General features: G+C 39.5%; 2 protein-coding genes across 2 annotated transcripts in view; one reads left to right on the top strand and one right to left on the bottom strand.

The window, feature by feature from the left end:
• Positions 1-7165, bottom strand: part of LOC139715404 (uncharacterized) — a 75783-nt gene extending 68618 nt beyond the window's left edge. The window contains exons 1-2 of the mRNA XM_071626978.1: positions 7130-7165; positions 5213-5443 (exon numbers count right to left, since the gene is read on the bottom strand). Of these exons, the coding sequence (XP_071483079.1) occupies positions 5213-5443; positions 7130-7165 (267 nt within the window). The remainder of the gene's footprint in view (positions 1-5212; positions 5444-7129) is intronic.
• A 10829-nt stretch (positions 7166-17994) lies between these two features.
• On the top strand, positions 17995-19794 carry LOC139715424 (BTB/POZ domain-containing protein kctd15-like). The gene has a single exon (XM_071626999.1). It carries the CDS (start codon positions 18255-18257, stop codon positions 18984-18986), a length of 732 nt encoding a protein of 243 aa, XP_071483100.1. The 5' UTR covers positions 17995-18254; the 3' UTR covers positions 18987-19794.
• The last annotated feature ends 1175 nt before the right edge of the window (positions 19795-20969 follow it).

Here is a 20969-nt window from a genome sequence, read left to right as displayed (position 1 = left end):
GCAAACGCTTTGTCTGCCGTGGAAATTTCATCCCCTCTTCCCCCCCCCCCCCCCCTCCATCTCAAGCTAAGCACCGGAGGAGTACATCATACTCTAAACCGCTACATCATAAACTTGTCAGGGTCTTTGATATTTGAAAGTCCCCCCTTCACTTCCCTCCCTCACCCCCCCCCCCCCCACCATATTTTCCCCTACTTCTGAAGAGGAAACGGCTGGGAATTTTATTTGGAGAGAGGGTAATGTGTGGTGGATGGGAGTTGGGAGTCTTACATCTCAATGTCTCAAGAGTTATTGCCTGCTCAATTTCTCCTGAAATGTTTTCATGGGTTCTGCATTTGCTCCCCATGTCCGACTCTCCGTATGTGCCTTTGTGAGGATGAGAGGGTGTATTAAGCGTGTGTGTCGGCATATGGTAAACACATACACACAAAATACACTCACACATTCAAATCTATGCCTATTTTCAATATTGCCCTTTCTTTTGGTAGAAATCAGTCTTAATATCATTTGCTTTGCATTTGGTGTTTTTTCCTATATATCAAGATAGGTTAAAGTCAAATAATAATGATGGAGTGCAAAATGGGTTTAGCTCCATTTTATAAAATTTTAATGTAAGTCCATCATCAATCAGAGCAAAATGAAACCTTTCCTTTAATATCTCACTTGTCAGGTAGCCTACCTATACAACAAAGAAAATTCATCAAGTTATGATTAAAAATATCCAATATTTTTCTAAATATTTTCCTTTTCTTAGCAGCGTCGATCGCAAATATCTCAAATTAACAAGAACTGAGTTGATTCCTTTCAAATTCTTCATATACAGTATGGAGCATGGAAAAGTGTGTAATGACAACAGTGTGGCAGCAAACATATGCACACATCAAAGTTGGTTAGGTTCCAGAGAGCAATTGTAGAGACAATAAATAGGCCTACATACATATCGATGGGCAAACATTATATTCATATGCATATCGGGGAGACGTTCAAAGTCTCTCCAAGGACGTGACGAGATGTTTCCACTTTTCAGAGAGACAGAGCCCTTCCCTGCAGAATCACGTACGTCTGTAACGACCAACCGAGAGTATGCTGTATGTGCTATAAAATGCTGTCAGGGCCTTGGTATGCAGTTAACGGGATATCAATGCTTGTTTATATTTGGAATGGCACCCTATCCCCCTGCAACACAAAGCAAAATGATGACATCACACACTATCCTTTCCCTGTTTCCAATGTCGCATGGTCAGCAACAATTTCAATAAAATTTCCACAGGCGAGGCTGTCCGCATAATCCACAAGGGCAAAGACATCCGCAGCCACTGCTAAAAATGTATATACTGTCGGCCACTCTCCGCAAACTGAAGGGTGCATTACATCACCATTAGAATAGGCATTGACATTCGAAAGCCTTCCTAGAATTCTGCCACTAAAACCCTCCTGGGGGGACTGTGTGAGCATTTCTCCATCTGATGTATACTTCTCAACATTTATACGATGCAACCACAATCCACAAAGGTTCCTTCCCCCTACCCCCACCCTAACAATAAATGCTATCAAAAATTCCGACAGCCATAAGTGAAATGTCAGTTTCTCCAGTGAGAGGAAGCTAGTTGAAGCAGAATGCAGCATAAACGGTGATCGATAAATCAAGGCCATAATTTTGTAGATGAAATGATGATGGGAGAGGGAGGGGGGAGGGGGCGTTGGGATGGGGCGGACGATGAAAATCTATCAAATCCTGACGCCAAGCGCCACTTTCGGGCAGTTGATTGGGGCACTCGTATGTCACCATTTCCATCCTTTCAGTTGACGGGGGACGAAAGGTTGCCATAATAGAATGTTTCCTCTACAATCAAACAAGGGTAACAGAGCCCCACTGATATGCTACATGCAATTTCCAAATGGCAGATGTCACGCCATTGCCAATTTGATGCACGATCATACAGGCCAGGCAAGGAGATCGCGGGGAGAGGGTGGTAGCGAAAATTGGCAAACAGGAGGATGACAGGAAAAGGTAGGAAGACGATAAGAGTGACGGATGGATTTAATCCATCATCACATGCACTCTGGTTCATAGTTGCCTCCTGTATTATTGACACCAATTAGCATAATATGATGGATGGCTATATAGGCCTTTGCTACTTTCTTTGTATGTTTTTCAAAAGGTCTACGTTCTGGGCACCAGTACTGCACTTGCAGGCTTGTGTTATAGGCACCTGTTGGTTACACCACACGATATCTTTAACGCTCAAAAGGCTTGCTTCGTAACAAATCTTGTTATAATGTCATGTATTATCAGGGTCATGGGAAATTTCTGTATGTTTCCCTATGATTACATATGTCATTTTACAACAAGGAAAATGTTCCGCTGAGAAATTTCAATTTAAGATGCAAAGTGGATGCTTTTAAGCTCGCATCTTATGGATCAAAGTAGATTAAAAAATCCTGATCCCAATGGAATCCCATTTTCTTTGCTAAGTTTTCCATTTGCATCATATACATTTCTGGTCAGTTTCCCTTTGTTTGCATTGATCAGATAAAACGACATGATATTGTACTCATGGTATAGGATACAGAAAATGTTTTATAGAATTTGAAAGATCAAATATATTCTGAATTAAAATGCATACACTGTGATAGACCACGACACAAACGTCACTTCGTCTACACAGTTCCCATGGGTGAAACCGCACACTGAATCTTCAATATTATAAATTCAAGTCCCCACAAATCATATGTGACAAGAACAAAACGATGACTTGTGAGCTCATTTTCTGTAATGTAACAGTCCATCTCATAAAACAACCAAAGACATAAACAAACAACATACTGCATGCACAACACAGGTCTCACAAACATGTAAACAAGACAAAAACAAACAATCACACATGTACTATAGAGAACTTTGAACAGGAATGCTTCTATTGAAAAAAAAAAAAATCACACAAACTCCCATACTCATACATAAACAGACAACAAACCTACTATTACACATTGCATATATACACTGTATATGCCCATTGCTGCACTTAACGACATTGACCCATTCTAGCTGACAATGAGGTGTCCCTAGCATAACTTTAAGGGGGAACATTGTATCTTGAAGGCAATGCTTCTTAAAGCGGCCATTACCAATTTGGGGGTTTGGGGTTTTTTTTTTAACAGATTGAGTTGCACTTGAGTTGCTGTATTTGTGCATAAAGTTGTTTCGTTTTGTTTTGTGGGTTGTTTTGTTTTTGTTTCATTCTTTCAAGTGCATGGGTGGCCAGTTGCTTCTTCATAAACTTATGGAGAGCTATTTTCTGCATTTCAAATCAATCAATGCTATGCTACTATGAATTTCATCAGCAATGGCGGTGGAGAGGGGGTGGGGGTTGGTTGGCTCGCAAAAGAAGTGTATGACAAGTGCTACTACCTTGGGAGCATGCTTTTATACCAAAATACAAATGAAAGAATATATTGCCACTTCAGCTTATGCAAGTAAGAAAATGCAGCAAACTTTTTATGGGAACATAATGCTAAAATGCACATGATGCAGTACAGAGCTTTCAAAAGATATGCATTTGCGCATGTTATATTGAACACATCACGAGAAACTATGCGGCTCGCTTGTTTGCTTGCCTGCTTGTAACAGGATACAGAATGCAATAATAATGCTTTCCTTTTTTTACCACAATTCCACTCCATATGCATAAGGGATAGAACAAATACAATTTGCCGATGCATATCGTTTTCGTTTTGATAAGCTAATGCACGTAAAAGCATCAATCAGGGAAGTGGTTTTAATCAAAAAGACATGCGAGCTGGGTGGATGATAAGTACATTTTATAGTGATGGGGAAAGGGTAGAGGAGGGATGAAGAAGGGAGGAGGGAGGGGAGGAGGAGGGGAAGGAGGAGGGGAGGAGGAGGAGGAGGAGGGGAGGAGGAAGAGGAGGGGCAGATAGATTAAATGGGGGTGTTAGAACCTAAAATGGGAGAAAGGGGAGGGGACAGGGAGGAGAAAATTGGGGTTTGATGAAGGGGCCCTGTTTTCTGTCCAGTCCTATACAGAGCCTCATTCAAGGGCAATCACTTTTCTTCAGTACGACAGGTGAAAGCTACATAATGGGTAAGGAAAGGTCAGTACTGGTAGAGAATGTTTGTCAAGTAGAAACGAAAGAGAAAGCTGATCTTCCTGCAATTATGTCCTACTACTAAATTCAAGGGATAGATATTAGAGTTGTGTGCACTGAAAGATCTGTACAGGATATTTTTGACAATATATGTTTGTAACATACAGTAAGTGGTGCATGATAATCTTGGCAAATATGAAGAATATCAACACCACAAATGAATTTTATTCCAAATCAAACAAATATGTTTAAATTCTGCCACTAGGTAGGGTTGGAAAAGAACTACATAAGTTTGGATAATGTATCTTGATGCTACCAAAAAATAAGTATCTCTTCATGATATACTAGAGTGGGAGGCAGTAGAGCTTTAAATAAGGATGGTGAAGGTTGAGTGAGATTGGCTGAGAGAAAGCCAAATTATTCAGATGAAAAAAAAAAGAGAGAAGAATATAGATCAGGCAGGAGGGGTTTGGACAATACAAACAAATTTGTCTTTATCACAGGTAGACTTCCAGGGAATACATAGCAATGGACAATGACTACAACAAATAATCTCTCAGTCATACTTTAGGTTCCAGGGAGGTAAAAAAAAAAATATATATATATAAAAGTTCTATATTCTCATGGAATTTGGATATGATGGGCAAAGGAATGGGTAGGACCGAGGGTAAGGGAGGACACACCACGAGGAGGTTGCATGGGGGGCAGGGTTACAGAGGGCTGGACGAGGATTGGATATGCCTTTCAACCTTCACTGAACAGGTGTCTGATACTTGTATTGTCTTTTGAGTACAAGAGGATTATAAACACAATTCACAGGGAGTCAAAGAAAGACGGACTTTGTACACGGATATAGCCAACAGAAAAGATAGACGGAACCCAAAGGGGAATTTTTTATGGGCAAGCCAAGGAAGGCGATATTTAGCAGGGAGCCCCCTAGGATGGTATGGTTAGGCAGGGACAGGTAAAACTAAAAGTGGGGTTGCTCATTATGGGTGGGTGTGGGCAACAGGGAATATGGGTGGTGGTGGTGGAGGCAATGGTGGTAGTGTAGTGGTAGGGGTGGTGGTGGTGGGTAGGTGAGTGACCGAGCGGGACTCACCCCAGGTCCGGTGGGCAAGGTGGGGCTGCCCTGGAGTAGGGTGCTGGCAGGGGAGGGCTGAAGCTGTAAGTTGGCCATGTTGTGCATGCCCACCACCTGCTGGAGCTGTTGATTCTGGAGGTTCTGCAGCATCTTCTGGGTGGCCAGCGTGTTGCGGCCGTTGATCTCGAGCTGTGTCTTGAGGTGTGGGGGTGGATGCAGGTACTTACAGTTTTCCCTGGTACACCGACCCTGCAGAAATTGAAGTAAACAATATGAAGATATTTAGCACAATGGCAGTTTACTCATCTGTTGCACATGTGATGATTCATTATTGCATCAATTTCAACTTGTAAAACAAAACACACACCTATATCTGTGGACACACATACACCAACAATAGAAATACTTCGTCAACCCATGGAGTAAGAGCTGATCTTGCTTTAACACACATTTCCCACAGACACCTGCTAAACTTTACTCAGGGTTATAGTCTCTAATGGGTAAAGACACACATTTTGAGTCTCTCAGATGGGATGAGATGCTCAGCTTTTCTTTTCTTTGTCCACCTAAGCTGGAAATCCACGAGGGAGAAATGGATGAGATATTCAGATAAAAACAAGATAGAAAAGAAAGTTATATTACGTGGGAACATCAAACACAAGGGGAGTTAACTGGATGACATAAACACTGTTCAAGAGACACATCTTCATACACAAGATAATTTAATTTTATTCTCAACAGAATCCAGCTAAATCAAATTAAGAAATCATCCATAAAGGGACAAATATAGAATGGGAGCTTCTCGGTTCCTTAGATTCATAGACAATTTGCACTAGAACCTCTCCCACTAGATTTACCCTGTAAAGGAACATAAAAAATGAAATGTAATATGCATCCATTTACGGTAACAGCTGGCGATGCTGCAATTATGACGAGTAATGATGGACCTGAACAAAATGTATCCTCTTTTGGAATATAATATATCTCTTTGATACAAGGTACTTGTGCAAGCATTCTAAAGAATGTGATGAGCAAAGCACACTAAAATGGTGGCATTAAGTGCTTTTTTAGTCTGATGCAGACATCGATCAACAAAACCGATGGCAATGTGCACTGGGGAACAAGATTAACTGCTAAAAAAAATGGCATGAAGCATTCCTGGTTGTAGGAAGAAAAGGATCAACAAAGGCATCTCAAGGGTATGTTGCACTAAGAAAATAGAAAGAGTTTTCTTTCGTATTAAAATACTGACAAAATGTGGAAGTTCTAATCCAACAATGAGAGAGAGAGAAAAGCATGAAAGCTGTGAGAATTTCTTTTCTCACTTCCTTCTAGGCAACATAGGAAGGTCTGTACTAGGAAATAAAAGATGCATAAACTTCTGAATGGTGTCTCTGGAGATTGTCAAAATTGTGATATCTCAACATAACGTGAACAAAAAGATCATCTTGCGGCTATTACAGCATACGCAAGGACTGAATTTCAGGCAGCAAGAGAGACAATAAAACCTCCTTATGCACAAAGACTAATACTGTTACTGGCTGAAAAACAGATCCACAGTGTGTGGGAAATCCATCATGGGTTTGCAATTTTCCTCACAGCACCACCTACTTGAATTTATGTGGGGGTCCTGCACTATTTTCTTCGCTGTCTGACTGTGTATGTGTGTGTGTCAGTGTTTGTGCAAGCACACGAGACCGAGAGAACGGCAGTGCCTCGACTGCACACCAACGTTCACAGCACACACACAGGCCGTTTGCTGGTCTGATCGTCACATTTTCTACTCCTCCTCTCTTTCTTTCGGTCTGACACGATAAAGGCGTGTTGTCCGCCGAATTCTAAAGTCCCGTTTCATAAATCTTCGATGAGACGAACTCTCAGCTTTTATACGATACACGATGTCAGCAGACGGCTTGTCGCTTTGCCCATGTTTACCCAGCATTGCTGTCGGAACATGCGAGCACACGGCATTGTGCCACTGGCAACTCTAATGAATCTCCACCTCTGTTCTGTCCATGTGTGATAGTGATCTTCTTGCTTTGGAGAGGACTTCTCCTTGTCTGCCCTCCCCATCAATGGTATCAGCCCCTCCCCCAGCCCCTCCCCCACCCCCACCCCCACCCCCCCCCCCCAACCATCCACTTGAAGGAACATGACCAGGACCATTCACACTGATGGTGAAAAATCATGAAGATCAGACAAAATCTTGACATTGCGGTGAAAGTTTGCCAGGCACCTGTGTCAAATGCATGCAAAACACTGCCGGGGTGGGGGTGGGGGGGGGGGGGGACTTAAAAACAGGCCAACTGGAGAGACCCTTTTTTAAGCTTTACAGAGAATTTGCCTGTGATGCCCTACAATTTAAAATGCTCACCACAGAAAAATCATAATCTTTAATCAAATGATGAATTACACTTGATGTGCGGTTACTCCCTATTGCACCAAAAGACATGTGCAGCTATACTGCTCATACTATTTTTAAGTCCTAGATGGAGTTGCAAGCAGCAGCTTCACATTGCAGAAGCGTACTGCAGCAGCAGCATCCCGCGACAAATCAACTTCGCAAACATTCATTGTGGTGTGTTTGGAAAGCTCAAATATTACAATTTCTCAACAACAGGATATCACCCTATAAGAACAGGGCCTATCTTGAGTCTTAATACCAATGAGACTCATTCCAGTTTTCCACAGCCTTTGTTTGGCACAACATTTGTAAGTAGATCACTCTGCATGACTGGATGCCAATGAAAATGCCTAGCAAGTTATACCAATTAGTGCCTGAGGTCACAAAGACTTTAATACACATTATATCACAGGCCTATATATATTATTGTGTACAGCTGCTATTCTCAGTTAACTGATCTGTTCATAATCGCAGAAGCATATTTGGCTATATAGGCATAACTTGTGCCTATATAGCCGAAGTAGTTTTGAAGGAAATCCAATACCCTATACACCTAGTATCAAATCAGAAGGATTCCATGTCACTGCATGTTTTCATTACTGTAATTGTATGCTTGATAAAATCATGCCCACTTCTATCAAAACCCTCACTTTCGATACTAAAATGGCGAGCCTGCATTGTGTTGCTTGACAAGATTTCTGGAAATCTTTCCTTTTCAAGTCATGCAATCCAATGAAATTTACACAATTTTATCACGCTTGTAATAAAAGAAGAAGCCAGCTCTGTTAAGACTAAACGGTATATTCAATGTGTTTCGTGGTTGTATTGTGTGCTCTTCCACCTGCAATAAATAGAAGTCGGACTTTGACCCAGACGAGAATTGATGAGTGCATTTGCATATACGCAGGTGGACGGTGTGTACAAGGGGGGGGGGGGGGGGGATTTCAACAAGCTTGGTAAATACAAGAATAACGCACCAGCAGGGAGGGAAAAAAGACAAAAAATCAAAAACAAAAAGGGGGTCAGAAAATATTCAGAGAATAGGAATTAGAGAAAGGATCGGTGATAATATAAAGGAAGAGTGAAGATGAATCCACGATTACAGACATATCACGTACGTCAAATTGGGGGGGGGGGTATGGGACAGCGAAGGGGGATTCAAGAATAGCTTGCGACTGTGAGTTCTCGTGTTTGCACATGATCAGGAAGGTGAACGTGTCCCGATATCTTTGGGCATATTCACGTTTTCAGACGCGACTGAGCAAACAGGAATGTTGTTAGTCAAAAAACGGGAAATGAGCGATCGCTGCCGCGAGCAGAACTACCTGTTTACAGGTTCTAATAGGGAGCGGCTGGTATACAGGCAGCACTCGAGTCACCGTGCGATGTGCGCATTGCTCCCGACACATTCTTGTCAGCACATTATGCCTGCATACCACGGCAAGTGGCATGCACTCTCAAAAAAAACAAAAAACAAACAAATTCCACTCCACTGTGCACATTTTTTGGAATATCCTCAGGTTCATCTCACTTCCTTTAACTATCTATCCCCACTCCACTTCCCTACAAAGCATTTGTTCAAATTTGAATTTAGCAAAGAGTCAGGGTATATTCCCACAGACCCACATTTTATTACCTTTTTAATATCATCCACATGAAATTATTGCCAATGCATGCACTGACTATGAGCCCCAAAACTCTTCTACATTGGCTAAGAACTCATCAGAAAACCAGACTGGGAAAGCAAGCATGAAAACAGATATATGAATTACGCTTTTCTCAAATATATTCCTCAAATCACACTCGGCCAATCATAGCACATACGTGTTTCTCAAACATGTTTCGCTTGATTCTCAAACATGTTTCGCTTGATTCTCAAGTGCGCATTTGTGATCTCCATTATGGTTTGACCACTTAACCCACTGAGGATAAGCTGATGTTGCTGTAACAGACATTTCCAATTTACATCTGCCCTAGTATAGGCCTACTAAGGGCTAGTCTTTGATGGGTTAAAACCCAATTGAGGAGGTATAAAGCTTTTAGTTTCAAGGCGTATTCACTTTCACAGTGATGTGTGCATATAGAGTTACATACACGTACATAAAGCATCTAGGCACCTACCAAGAGTTTTGCACATTCCCAATTGGTAAGTTGTGGGATTTGAGAAATAGCTGACGAAATGTATTGAATGTTGCATCCACACGAAAGAGAAATGAAGCCTTATCAATGTTTTGCATGAACAAGAGTAAGCACATGCGATAGAAGGAGCTTTACACAGATCTAAAAGAAGAGTGATTTGTAAATGGAAACATAATATAGAAATCTGGCTACCAAAGATTCCACAGAAGGAATTTACTTTAATCTTGACAAATACAAGCCAATGTCTTCCGACGGACTTTGCAGAAATAATCTTTTCTGCACCGTCACACAATCTACAGATCTTAAACTTTAAACTCATGACTAAGCAAAATGCTTGTGAAGACATTTGAAGAACAGTTAAGGCCTAACATGATGACTACTGTAACGACTATCAAACCACCAGCCACGACTTAACCGATGGTGCAAATCACAAGCCGACTAAAAAATGCTGCCCAGCGGGGTCTAGCAGTACAGGTTCGATTTACACAGCCCTGTGGGGGGTGAAAACTATGACAGAAATAGGCCAACTGTAACTCAAAGATGAATCACATAGTGAACATAGTGTGACATCAGATTAACTTTACAGAATAACGTCACGTTCGCTTGAAAAATTGCACAGATCCGACCTGGGCCGCTGGAAGGCACCTAAAACCAATAATCTATTTCATTGAAGTATAGTGTGTCTGTTTTATTTTGTTTGCTTGGTCTTTCAATAAAAGAAGCATGCAAAAGAAAAAGATGTACACAGAATAGAGCAAAGCACAACAACTACGATATTATTTTGTAGGAAGCTATGACCCTTTCACAGCTATTTAGGCCTTTAAAAAAGGCATTTACTAATTAGCAAAATGTCTGCTGGCTTCATTGGTTGCATGGCTGTGACATCAGTTCTATAACAGCCTAACCTGCGATTAATTTTGAGCAAGAAACATCCCCGAGGTCGTATGTTTTCCAGCACATCGTATAAAGACAGAATAAATGAGGGAGTGCAGCGAATGATGGATGATTATTAATTATTGGCAGGCATCTCCTGGGGAATCCATCATTAAAAATAAAAGAGTGAAGGCTACCATAAAAACCGACATAGCTCTGCTTCTTTCATTCTATAAATCTAAACAGGGTGTATCTTACCCCCCCCCCCCCCCCTTCCTGAAACAGCTTACATTCAAACCACACCATAGGTTGTGTCTGGGATGCCATGTGCAACAAAATATCTCCAGACCGCACTGTCAATACAATGCATTTACCTCCTCCTTTCTTATAACGACGAAAGAGGGGGGAGCAATTTCTTTGCGGGCGAACTTGTGGGTTACATACTGTTCACAATCAGAGGGGGCAGGCCCAAATGCTTGAACTTGACATGGCATTAGTTTTGAGTGTTGAAGTTTAAAGGAGTGCATACCAGAAGCTCTCTGTCACTACACCAGTGACTCACAATTTTCTTCACTGTTTGTTCAGCTGCGCGAGTTCTCTCTCTCTCTCTCTTTCTGGGACCAGGTTTCATTACAGAATAATGATTAAAAATGACGCTGCCACATTTCTCCACTTAAGAGAAATCTGACATAAGTTTTTAGATTATAGTGCCAACTGAGCATTTAGCATGGTGCAGCATATCTTCTTACATAGATTCTTAAATCTAGCAACAAAGCAAAAGATTCATAATAGTGCGGACCCTTGCTTCTACATCAAGACTTTAAAAAGGGGGGGGGGAGAAAAAAAATGTTGCAGATCTTGAGCACATTTTGACAGAGCGTATCTTTCAATGTCGAGGCTTGATTTCCGTCTACATCTGCAATCTTTCACTCGCCCAGTCTGACAACCTTTGCACTCCTCTCTCTACCTTCTCGGTCCGTGCTCCCCAAATTGGCAATCTGCCCTCAGAATCTCACATGGCAATAACGGCCGCGAACTGTCAACAACATATAGCATTACTTGGTGCAGGGAAGCTTTATACTCCTACTCTGTGTGTTATTTGTTTCTCGGTACTTTCTTTTCAGCTACAAAAAAAAAAAGGAAAAGAAAAAATAACGACCAGTAAGGAAGGGAAAAAAGAAAGCTGGACTTAACCTTCCTGGTGTATTCAGTATCCACTTTCAATTTGATCGGCGCTCTGCGGTAAACCAAGCGCTGAAATCATTGCCGACGCACAATATCTGTTTCCTCCGTACCTTCTTTCTCGTTTGCACATTCCAGTAAACATGCAAAGGTCCTTTGACTCCGGGAGCCAGGAGGAAAAAAAAAAAAAAATGTTCAGCCTTTTTTAAGTGAGCGGCAGAATTACCAAACTGCGTCATTTTCCAGAAAAAAAAAATGAAGAGCTTAACAGCACTGCACATCTTTGAATCAATAATTGTCCAAACAAATCGAATGCATTGACAGGGTGGGGAGAAATTAATGTTGTGAAGAGAATGTTGTTTCACTACGTGGCATTTGAGGAAGAAAGCTGTGATCTAGAGGCCAATGCCCTTAGAACTGCATGTACACCAGCCTAACACTTCCTGCAACAGAGAAATGCCCTGTGGTTAAATTTCTGGTGACTTTTTTCTTTCTTGCGGTAATGCCTGCAGGAGGGACTACAAGACTTATCTGCAAATGAAGAGTTCAAAATGCTCTAAAAACAGATAAATTCCAATTTCAAAGTTTTTAAAGTAAGATTATCATCAAATGAAAGCAAGATATTATTCAAAGGAGTGAAGGTTCAGGTGTGAGTTTCTTCAATTTGAAGAAGTGTAGGGAGGGAGACAAATTGAAGGAACTCACACCTGAAGATTATCATCATCAAATAGAGCAAAATTCCATGATTTCAATGATGCAGCACTTGTTATATAAGAATAATATGAAGAGTTTGTTCGCAAAAAACCGATAAGTCCATATTTGCCAAATGGAGATATTTGCGATTAAAGGTCAAGAAAAATAAAGAGAATAATAAGAAAATGTTTGCTTCTTTTGACCATAACTTCAAAAATGTACCTTTATATGCAGTGACCAATATATCATTTAAAAGGTATTATTTTGTACTTTATTACAGAGACCGTACTTCAAAATCTTCAAAATGGACTTATTGGTTTTTGCAAACAAACTCTTCATATATTTGTGAAATATATTATTACAAATTTGGCATGTATTGTAATTATTTTCTTTGTTTTTCAACAGCTTCAATCTCAAATATCTCAAGATAATAAAAATGGATATATCAGTTTTTGCATCTAAATTCTTCAAATATAGTTGCAGGTAACCTATGAACTGAATACATGGCACTTAAACAGCACCATATTGCCATTAGAATTGACACAAATACTGTATTTTATTTCAAAGTATCATCGCCCAGACGTCTTCATCTGCACAGAGGAGAAGAGAATGAATGTGGTTCTTGCTCTATCTCCCCCCCCCCCCCCAATCCCCATCAGCCAGATAATTTAAAACCACACTGGTAGCACTGGTACACCTGGCTGGCAGTGAATCATATTCATATAATGCTGCCCGGCCACCAACTGACAACATAAATAAATCCATGTGGATTTATGTTCCGATCAATACTGTGCACAGACTGGACAAGACACAAAAATGACGCAAGTAGTGCTAAACAGATTGCCATCCTCGTACTACACACTATTACTGATTATTTAGTCCTATATAAATTAAGTATCAACGGCAAAAGAAGTACAGAACCAAGAAGCAATGTATACCCTTCAATGAGGGAAACACATCTTTCTGTTGTACGGGTACACGATGTAACCTGGACTGTCAGAGCTCTCTGCTATACGGTAACTGTTGGTCACTCATCGGTGCTCACTCCCACAAATTACTAATGATTCTTATACCACCTATTGACTCCTGAACTCCATGTAAGGCCCCATGGTGTGCTGTACAGCCTTCAGTACCCACCAAAGCGAGACTCCCCAAACGTTAGGAGCAGGGTGGGCCACTATACAACTACAAGGATGACCGCGAAAGGACCCAGCCGCCAACACCACTCCTGGGCCAGATACGAGCCATTTCACGCGCCGGGAGACTCATTACATTAACGAGTCGAAACGGGCGCTAATTCGCTAATGAAAAATGTTTTTGCAAGGGATTATGTGCGTACGCGCCCCTGTCCCTGCTCATTGCCTGCATCTGCGAGAGGAAATTTATGTTTCTATCAGATAAACACCACCCACGGTATCTTTCCTCCTCTCCCTATGTGGCCCTGAGGAGGAAGTGCAGTTTACGCTGGCGAACGAGCCACACCAACTCCCAACTCGGTTTCTTCAGCCCGGCGGGGATCTATGCACGGGTGCCCGAGTGGTCCCTATACAGGTCTTTAGGTCTCTGCGAAGAAAATTTGCATGTAGCTATAAAGTACTGCGTGGTCGAAAAGTCGAACAAAGAACTCCTTCTTGTAAGGACCTTCAACTTAACATTCAAGAAAGAAAAAAGTTTTAAAAAGTTGTATATATCTGTTCCACTGTACACGCCGGGGGGTGGGGGGGGGGGGGCAGTTAAAGGGATGGTACAGTATTGGTGGAGATGAGAATCGGGCTTTAACTTTTTTTGCGAGATACCAAGAAAACACTTATGATATAGTACAGAGCATACCATTTTAAGAGGAATTCAAAGTTTATTTGATGAAAATCGGGTTTGGAATGACCGAAACATCCAAAAACAAAGTAAGACAAAGCGATCGTACTAAAGTGTGGGTCCCACACTTTATTAGAATCGCTCTTTTTTGGATATCTCAGCCATTTCAAAACCAATTTTCATCAGATAAACGTTGAATTCCCCAAGATATTACATGCTCTTCACATTTCATAAGAGGTTTCTCATTATTTCAACAAAAAATGTTAGAAACCTGAAATCAGGTCTCAACCAAAAATGTACGATCCCTTTAATGTTTCTGGTGCCACTTATTTAATGGCAAAGTCCCAAATAAGATGAAAGTCGCAAACGTTGTCCCTATCTTTAAGAAGGGACAGAAAGATTTGGTGAATAATTACCGACCAATTTCTTTGTTGACCTCAATCTCTAAAATTCTTGAACGGGTGGTTTACACACGATTATTAAAATTTCTCACAAATCATAACATTCTGTCAGATTCTCAGTTTGGTTTTAGAAAACATTACAACACAACCCATGCTTTACTTACTTTTATAGACAAGGTAGCTAATGCTATAGATAGCTTTGAACATACAATTGGAGTTTTTCTTGATTTTTCTAAAGCTTTCGACACGATAGATCACGAAATCTTGTTTTACAAATATTGTGTCACTATGGAATCTGCGGGACCCCCTTAGAATGGTTTAAGAATTATTTAACAGAAAGAAAGCAATTTGTTAATATCAATAGCCATGGTTCGCGATTAAAGCCTATTTCATGTGGAGTCCCGCAGGGCTCCCTCTTATGCCCATTTTTATTTATTTTATACATAAACGATCTTCCAAAATCATCGCAAATTTTGTCATTCATTTGTTTTGCCGATGACACAAGCTTGTTTTTTTCCACATAATAAACCCCAATGCATTAATAAATATGATGAATACTGAGCTCAGGTCTGTGCAATCCTGGATTTATGCGAACAAATTATCCTTGAATATAGAAAAAAACCTCATTATATGGTATTCAGTAATTCTTTGAATGTTGTTCCATATGACATCAAAATAAATGATTTATGTTTAAAGCAGGTTAATAACACAAAGTTTTTAGGGCTTTGGATTGACCGAGAATTATCCTGGAAAACTCATGTTAATTTTGTAAGTAAACTTTTGTCTAGAAATATTGGAATTCTGAATAAGCTCAAACATTTCTTTCCTGTTTATATTTTGCAAAGTATATATTCTTGTTTAATATCTCCACACTTTAATTATGGAATTTTGGCGTGGGGAATGCAATTCACTCATTACTAGATTCCCTTCTCCGTATTCAAAAGGGTGCAATAAGAATCATAAACCATGCCGGATATTTTGCTCATACCAACTGTTATTTTCATCAAAACAGAATTCTGAAAATTCCAGACCTATTTTAGTACAATCTCGGAATTTTCATGTATAAACTAACAACTAATGAATTACCATCTGTTTTTATCCATATGTTCAAAAGGAATCGCTCTATCCCTGTTATCCCACTCGCCAGAGTGACGCCTATCACCTTCCCCGTACTCGCACTATTTTTTGCAAAGAAAACAATTATATATATTTACTGGACCCAGATATTGGAATGATCTCCGTCTAGATATCACTTCTTCCTTATCTTTATTCACCTTCAAACGCAAATTAAAACAGTTATTATCTAGTGGATACACACTACCAAGCTTTTAGCAACTTTTTTATGCTCCCAGTCTTTTGTCCTTGTCCGCAGCACCAAGTTATTCAAGTTATTTCATGGTAACGATACATCTTTTAATAATATAGCATTTTTGTTTTCCAAACACTGCGAGATTTGTATGCAGTCTGGTTTGTGCGATATCTGTGGTTCATTAGTTTATCACTTATACTTACTTTTTTGTACTGGTGCAATTTAGTTGGTCAAGACAAACATATCCGTTCTCCGTGTAAAACTATATGCCTATGAACTCGGGAACTTACAGTTTTGCAAGCTTTAAAGCTTTTATGTAGGCCCCATCATATTTCTTATACTTACTACATATGTAGTGACATTTTCACACGATATGACCATATACATTTGTGACCGTGCACCTCAAAACGAACATAAAGTCGCACACACTGATTTTACCAGAGGACTGAAAATAAGTTAAATGGGTCAACCAAGCCGAACTTGACTTTCTCATATTTTCTGAAAGAGCGGGTCTTCTTTTACATTATGCTAAAATTTGGTATCATAAAACGGGCAGGAAAATGTGTTTTTTAGCACTTTATCTCGAACATTTTTGGTAGAATAGTGTGATTAGGTGTGTCTTTAGAATCCCTTTTTCATTTCTGAAAAACCATGTCCACACTCTTCACTTTCAACTCTAATAACTTTTGAAAGGATAGTGCTACTACTTGAATAGTTGGCATAAATTATGGACAGAATGTGTTAATGAGGTATGCTTAATTTCAGTGTAATCTGATAACCCCTTCATTGTTGTTACTCCGGTGGTTTACTTCCTGTTTTTTGTCAGATTCATCGCACAGCCAGCACGGTTTGGTAAAGATTTAGCGCTTGAATAGACACTGTACTTCAGAGCCTCTTTTCTCAGTTCACACTTTTCCTGAGTTTGTGCTTTCTTTCCAATATTTAGATAGGTTAGGAGAGTCCATTTGATTTGGGTTATACATCATTTTAAAGCTTAAAGTCTGCTCTTTCAGAATATGGTCTTAACTAAAAATTCATGTCTGGCGACTTTTTGTTTGTTTTGAGGTGCAGGGTCACATTTGTGTCAAGTATATTTTTTTCTTTTTTTTTTCTACAATCAAAAGACATGATTGTATATATTTTGTATTCTTGTTTTGTTGTCAATAATTTTGTAATCTCATCATTGAGAAAATGGAAATATGAAATAAATTTGAACTGAACTGAACTTCCGCGTTTCATCAGCTAACAAAAGAAAAAAGGAAAAAGAAAGGCCTTCAGCGCAACTTTCTGCTGCCACTTCTTGTTTTTTCTTTTTCCAGCTGACACGCTTCTCAAAGAGTAATACTTTTTTTTTTTTTTTTTTTTTTTTGGGGGGGGGGCATGTGGTTAGACCCTATGCATATGTAGGCCGTATTATGTATAATTTTTAAAAAAAAAGTGTGCGGGGGCTTAGCCCCCTCCCCCTCCTCCCCCCCCCCCCCAGGTTCCGCCGCCCTGTTCAACTAATAAAACAAACAAACAATAAGAAACTAACGTATTGAAGCGTTAAAGCCTTCCATTATGCAAACCTGCTGAAAACATCTGACAAAACAAGTTATTGTCTTTAACACACTCAAAGGAAACTACGTAAGTGTAGTTACAGATACCTCGGTAAACGCACTTCAGTCATCAAAATTAATTATAATGTTGAAAGATAACATAAAGTATGCATTGCATTTTACCAGTTTACAGTATACATCACAAAGGCAGCCTACAGTCAACAAACCTGGTCAAAGTGACAGTTAGCAAATGTTATTTGCGACATGTATCCGAGATATGTACGTTAGTATCTAGGTGCAGACATTGTACATTGGACTTTGTATTTTGCACGTACACTAATAGTGTACGTGCAAAGTACAAAGTCCAATGTACAATGTCGTCTTGCTGTTAGGTCTAACCAGGGAGGCAGCGCCATTAGAGAACGCGAAGCTAGGAGCATATCCTCTGTCAAACTATAGGCTTATTTGTTAAAGCTAAAACAGAATTTTCAGAAGGGTTCGTAATTGATCTTCCACCGTTTGGAATTTGCCTACTTAGTGAAAAAAGCGCTTCATCCCCATTTTATCGCAAGGAAAAAAAAACACTGTACACTAACAACGAACTTGCTGCAAAGCTTTGCTAGCAAGATTCCAGCCTTCTTTGAGACTTTGATCGTATTGGACAAGACAATCATTGTGAACGACTCTGTGTGTACGACACGGCACAACTATGAACACTGTCAGCGTAAATGTAGGCGGAACGATATACACCACGTCCAAGGCTACTCTTTGCCGTTTTCCTGATTCAAGGCTTGCCTTAATGTTCAGCGATCAACAAATGAACTTTATGCCTCCCTGTCAAGATAGAAAAGGGAATTACATAATCGATGGGGACGGTCCCTTGTTCAGACATGTCCTGAACTTTCTTCGCAGGTCAGTCTTAGTTCTTCCAGAAGACTTCCAAGAACTGGACATGCTTGCCCAGGAGGCTGACCATTACCAGATTAACGAATTGATTGAAGCTGTCACCAAACTCAGAAATGCCGCCGAAAGGGAAAAGGAGGAGGTAGAAAAGATACAAGAATTTGTTGAGTTGCAGTTCTTTCATGGTTACGACGAATGGGTAATATTTGGGAGCTGGGATATTCTGCAGACGATCCCTGTCGTTATGAAATACGTCGAAGATGATGATCGGGAGAAAATCAACAGTGAGGTGTGGGGTATTAAAATGTCTACTTCATATGGTAGGCCGGCTATGAATCGTATTAAACTCTATGAGCAAATAGCAAAGCTTGGTTTTAAGGTTGTACCTCTGTCGTCCTCAGGAGGCGATAGTGTTGATAAGTGGATTTTTGCCAGGGATGCAAAGACAACGTCTGGTACAGATCCCAAGGGAAAATCAAATCATCATCAGTTTACTATTAAAACAACAGTACCGGTAAGCACTGATTTAAGCATGTAGTCCAGGTATAGACCGCACAATAATGATTGTAATGTGTATACCGTCTAACAATGTACTACTACAGGTACAATGTAGTACTAGATAATAATGTTTTACATTAACTATAGTGTAGTTGAGGACAAGCTGATTTTACTAAGACACACCACGACACACATTTCCCGCATAGCAGACATCTGTCCGAGTACTGAGTAATACTAAAGGGACTATATAAAGCGGGCTAAGATTAATTTGTGATCATAGTTTATGACTTTAGGGCCTCATTTTGCTATTATTATCAGGAAAGCCAAAGCAGTATATCTTATGTCCAGTTCTACGTATGTTTATTTCCATCTCCAATTGACTTTAAATCAAAGTGGAAAACATGAGCAGTGTTTCTTCCATGACCCAAAAGCAAGTTTTAGAACAACTGCAATGATCTCTCGATTATTCATAGAGAGCATAATATGCTTATTTATTATACTCCAATGCATGTTCAGGAAATGGCTGGCATACTGTAACACAGATGTGAAAAATAACCCCTTCTTTATACATACTATACACGCTGTAAGAAGAGGTTACTGTGCGTCATACACACAGAAAAATATGGTGACAGGTGTTGTAGTGTTCTTAAGTTAAGAGTTAAATCATTTATTGTCACGTAGTCAGGCATAGAAATCGTCTCAATACAGTGTAGTCTCCAAATACAGTGGAAACTCGGTATCAAGAAATCCTTGGACCAAGATAATTTGATCTTTATATCAGATATTTTGTTATATGGTACAGGACATCAGTATATTCAATAAACAATACAAAGCAAAGGAAATACATTTATTGGGAACGTAGAGATTAGTTTGTCATATTAAATTATCATAGATTTTGTCTACATCGAGTTTCCACTGTATATACAAGCATACAAATATGCAAAAGAAAATAGAATAATGGGCAATTCCACGATAACACCGTGACACTTTTGAGTATAATTTCACTCATCAAATGTAAATAATAATCAAAATGTAACTCTCGTGAATTTTTTTTGTGTATATATGCATATCATCAGAAGCAATTTTGAAAACAAAAGAAAGGAAGAAAAACTGCTGTGGTAAATGAGTTATGCACGATTAATTACCACTGTAACACCGTGACGCAAAATGGACATGGGTTTACTTTGTTTACTGAAAAAAACTCTGTGAAGTTAATAAACATTTTGATAAGTGGATCTGTTCATTGGATGTACTAGAGACTCAATGACAATAATGAAATAAAATTTGATTAAAGAATCAATTGACAGGAAGACTGTGACATATATTTTAAATAAGTGCACCGTAACACCGTGACTGTAACATCGTGACCTCTGAAATGTGTGTAGAAAACCTATAGAGAATCTTGTTGTCTTACTTTCAGCTCATAGTGCTTCTCCATTAGGTAGAATGATGATGATTTATGATGAATGTTTGACATCACAGTATAACACTTCCAGATAAAACAGAAAATTATTCAAATCATAACAGATTAACAAAAACAACAAAGTAAAGAAAAACTTTGCACTGTGACGCCGTGACATGTCATATTTTATACGTTTGTACACGTTACAGTCAGGAACACTGCTCTTTCAGTAAAAATATACTTTATGTTTTGAGACATAATTCAGTCTATCATCATTGAAAGCTTGTTAAATATTTCTGAATGAACTTTTAGGGTTTACAACTACTTTTTAAAAGTCCAATTTGTATATTTAAATATGACGTTTAAATTTGAAACTTTGATTTTAATACCTTTGGTCACAAAGCCAGGTGAACCCACTTAGCAATTTCAGTAGCAATAAAAAGAATAATTCAAGCAATTTGTGTGGTACAAAATGTGCCATAATCATTATTCTTTTTCAAAGATGTATTGGAAAATGAACATGTACATAAAATGATTACAATGCAAATTCTCATTCATACACATAAATCCCAGTGAGTGTGGCTCTTTTAATGGTGAAACTTGTAAGATTGTGCACAGCAC

Source organism: Diadema antillarum, unplaced genomic scaffold, assembly GCF_040938485.1.
Source record: "Diadema antillarum isolate AM-2024a unplaced genomic scaffold, OU_Dant_1.0 scf00000048, whole genome shotgun sequence".
In the NCBI taxonomy this organism is placed as follows: domain Eukaryota; kingdom Metazoa; phylum Echinodermata; class Echinoidea; order Diadematoida; family Diadematidae; genus Diadema; species Diadema antillarum.
Note: the sequence above shows the minus strand (reverse complement) of the source record. Positions and strands in the feature narration are given on the sequence as shown.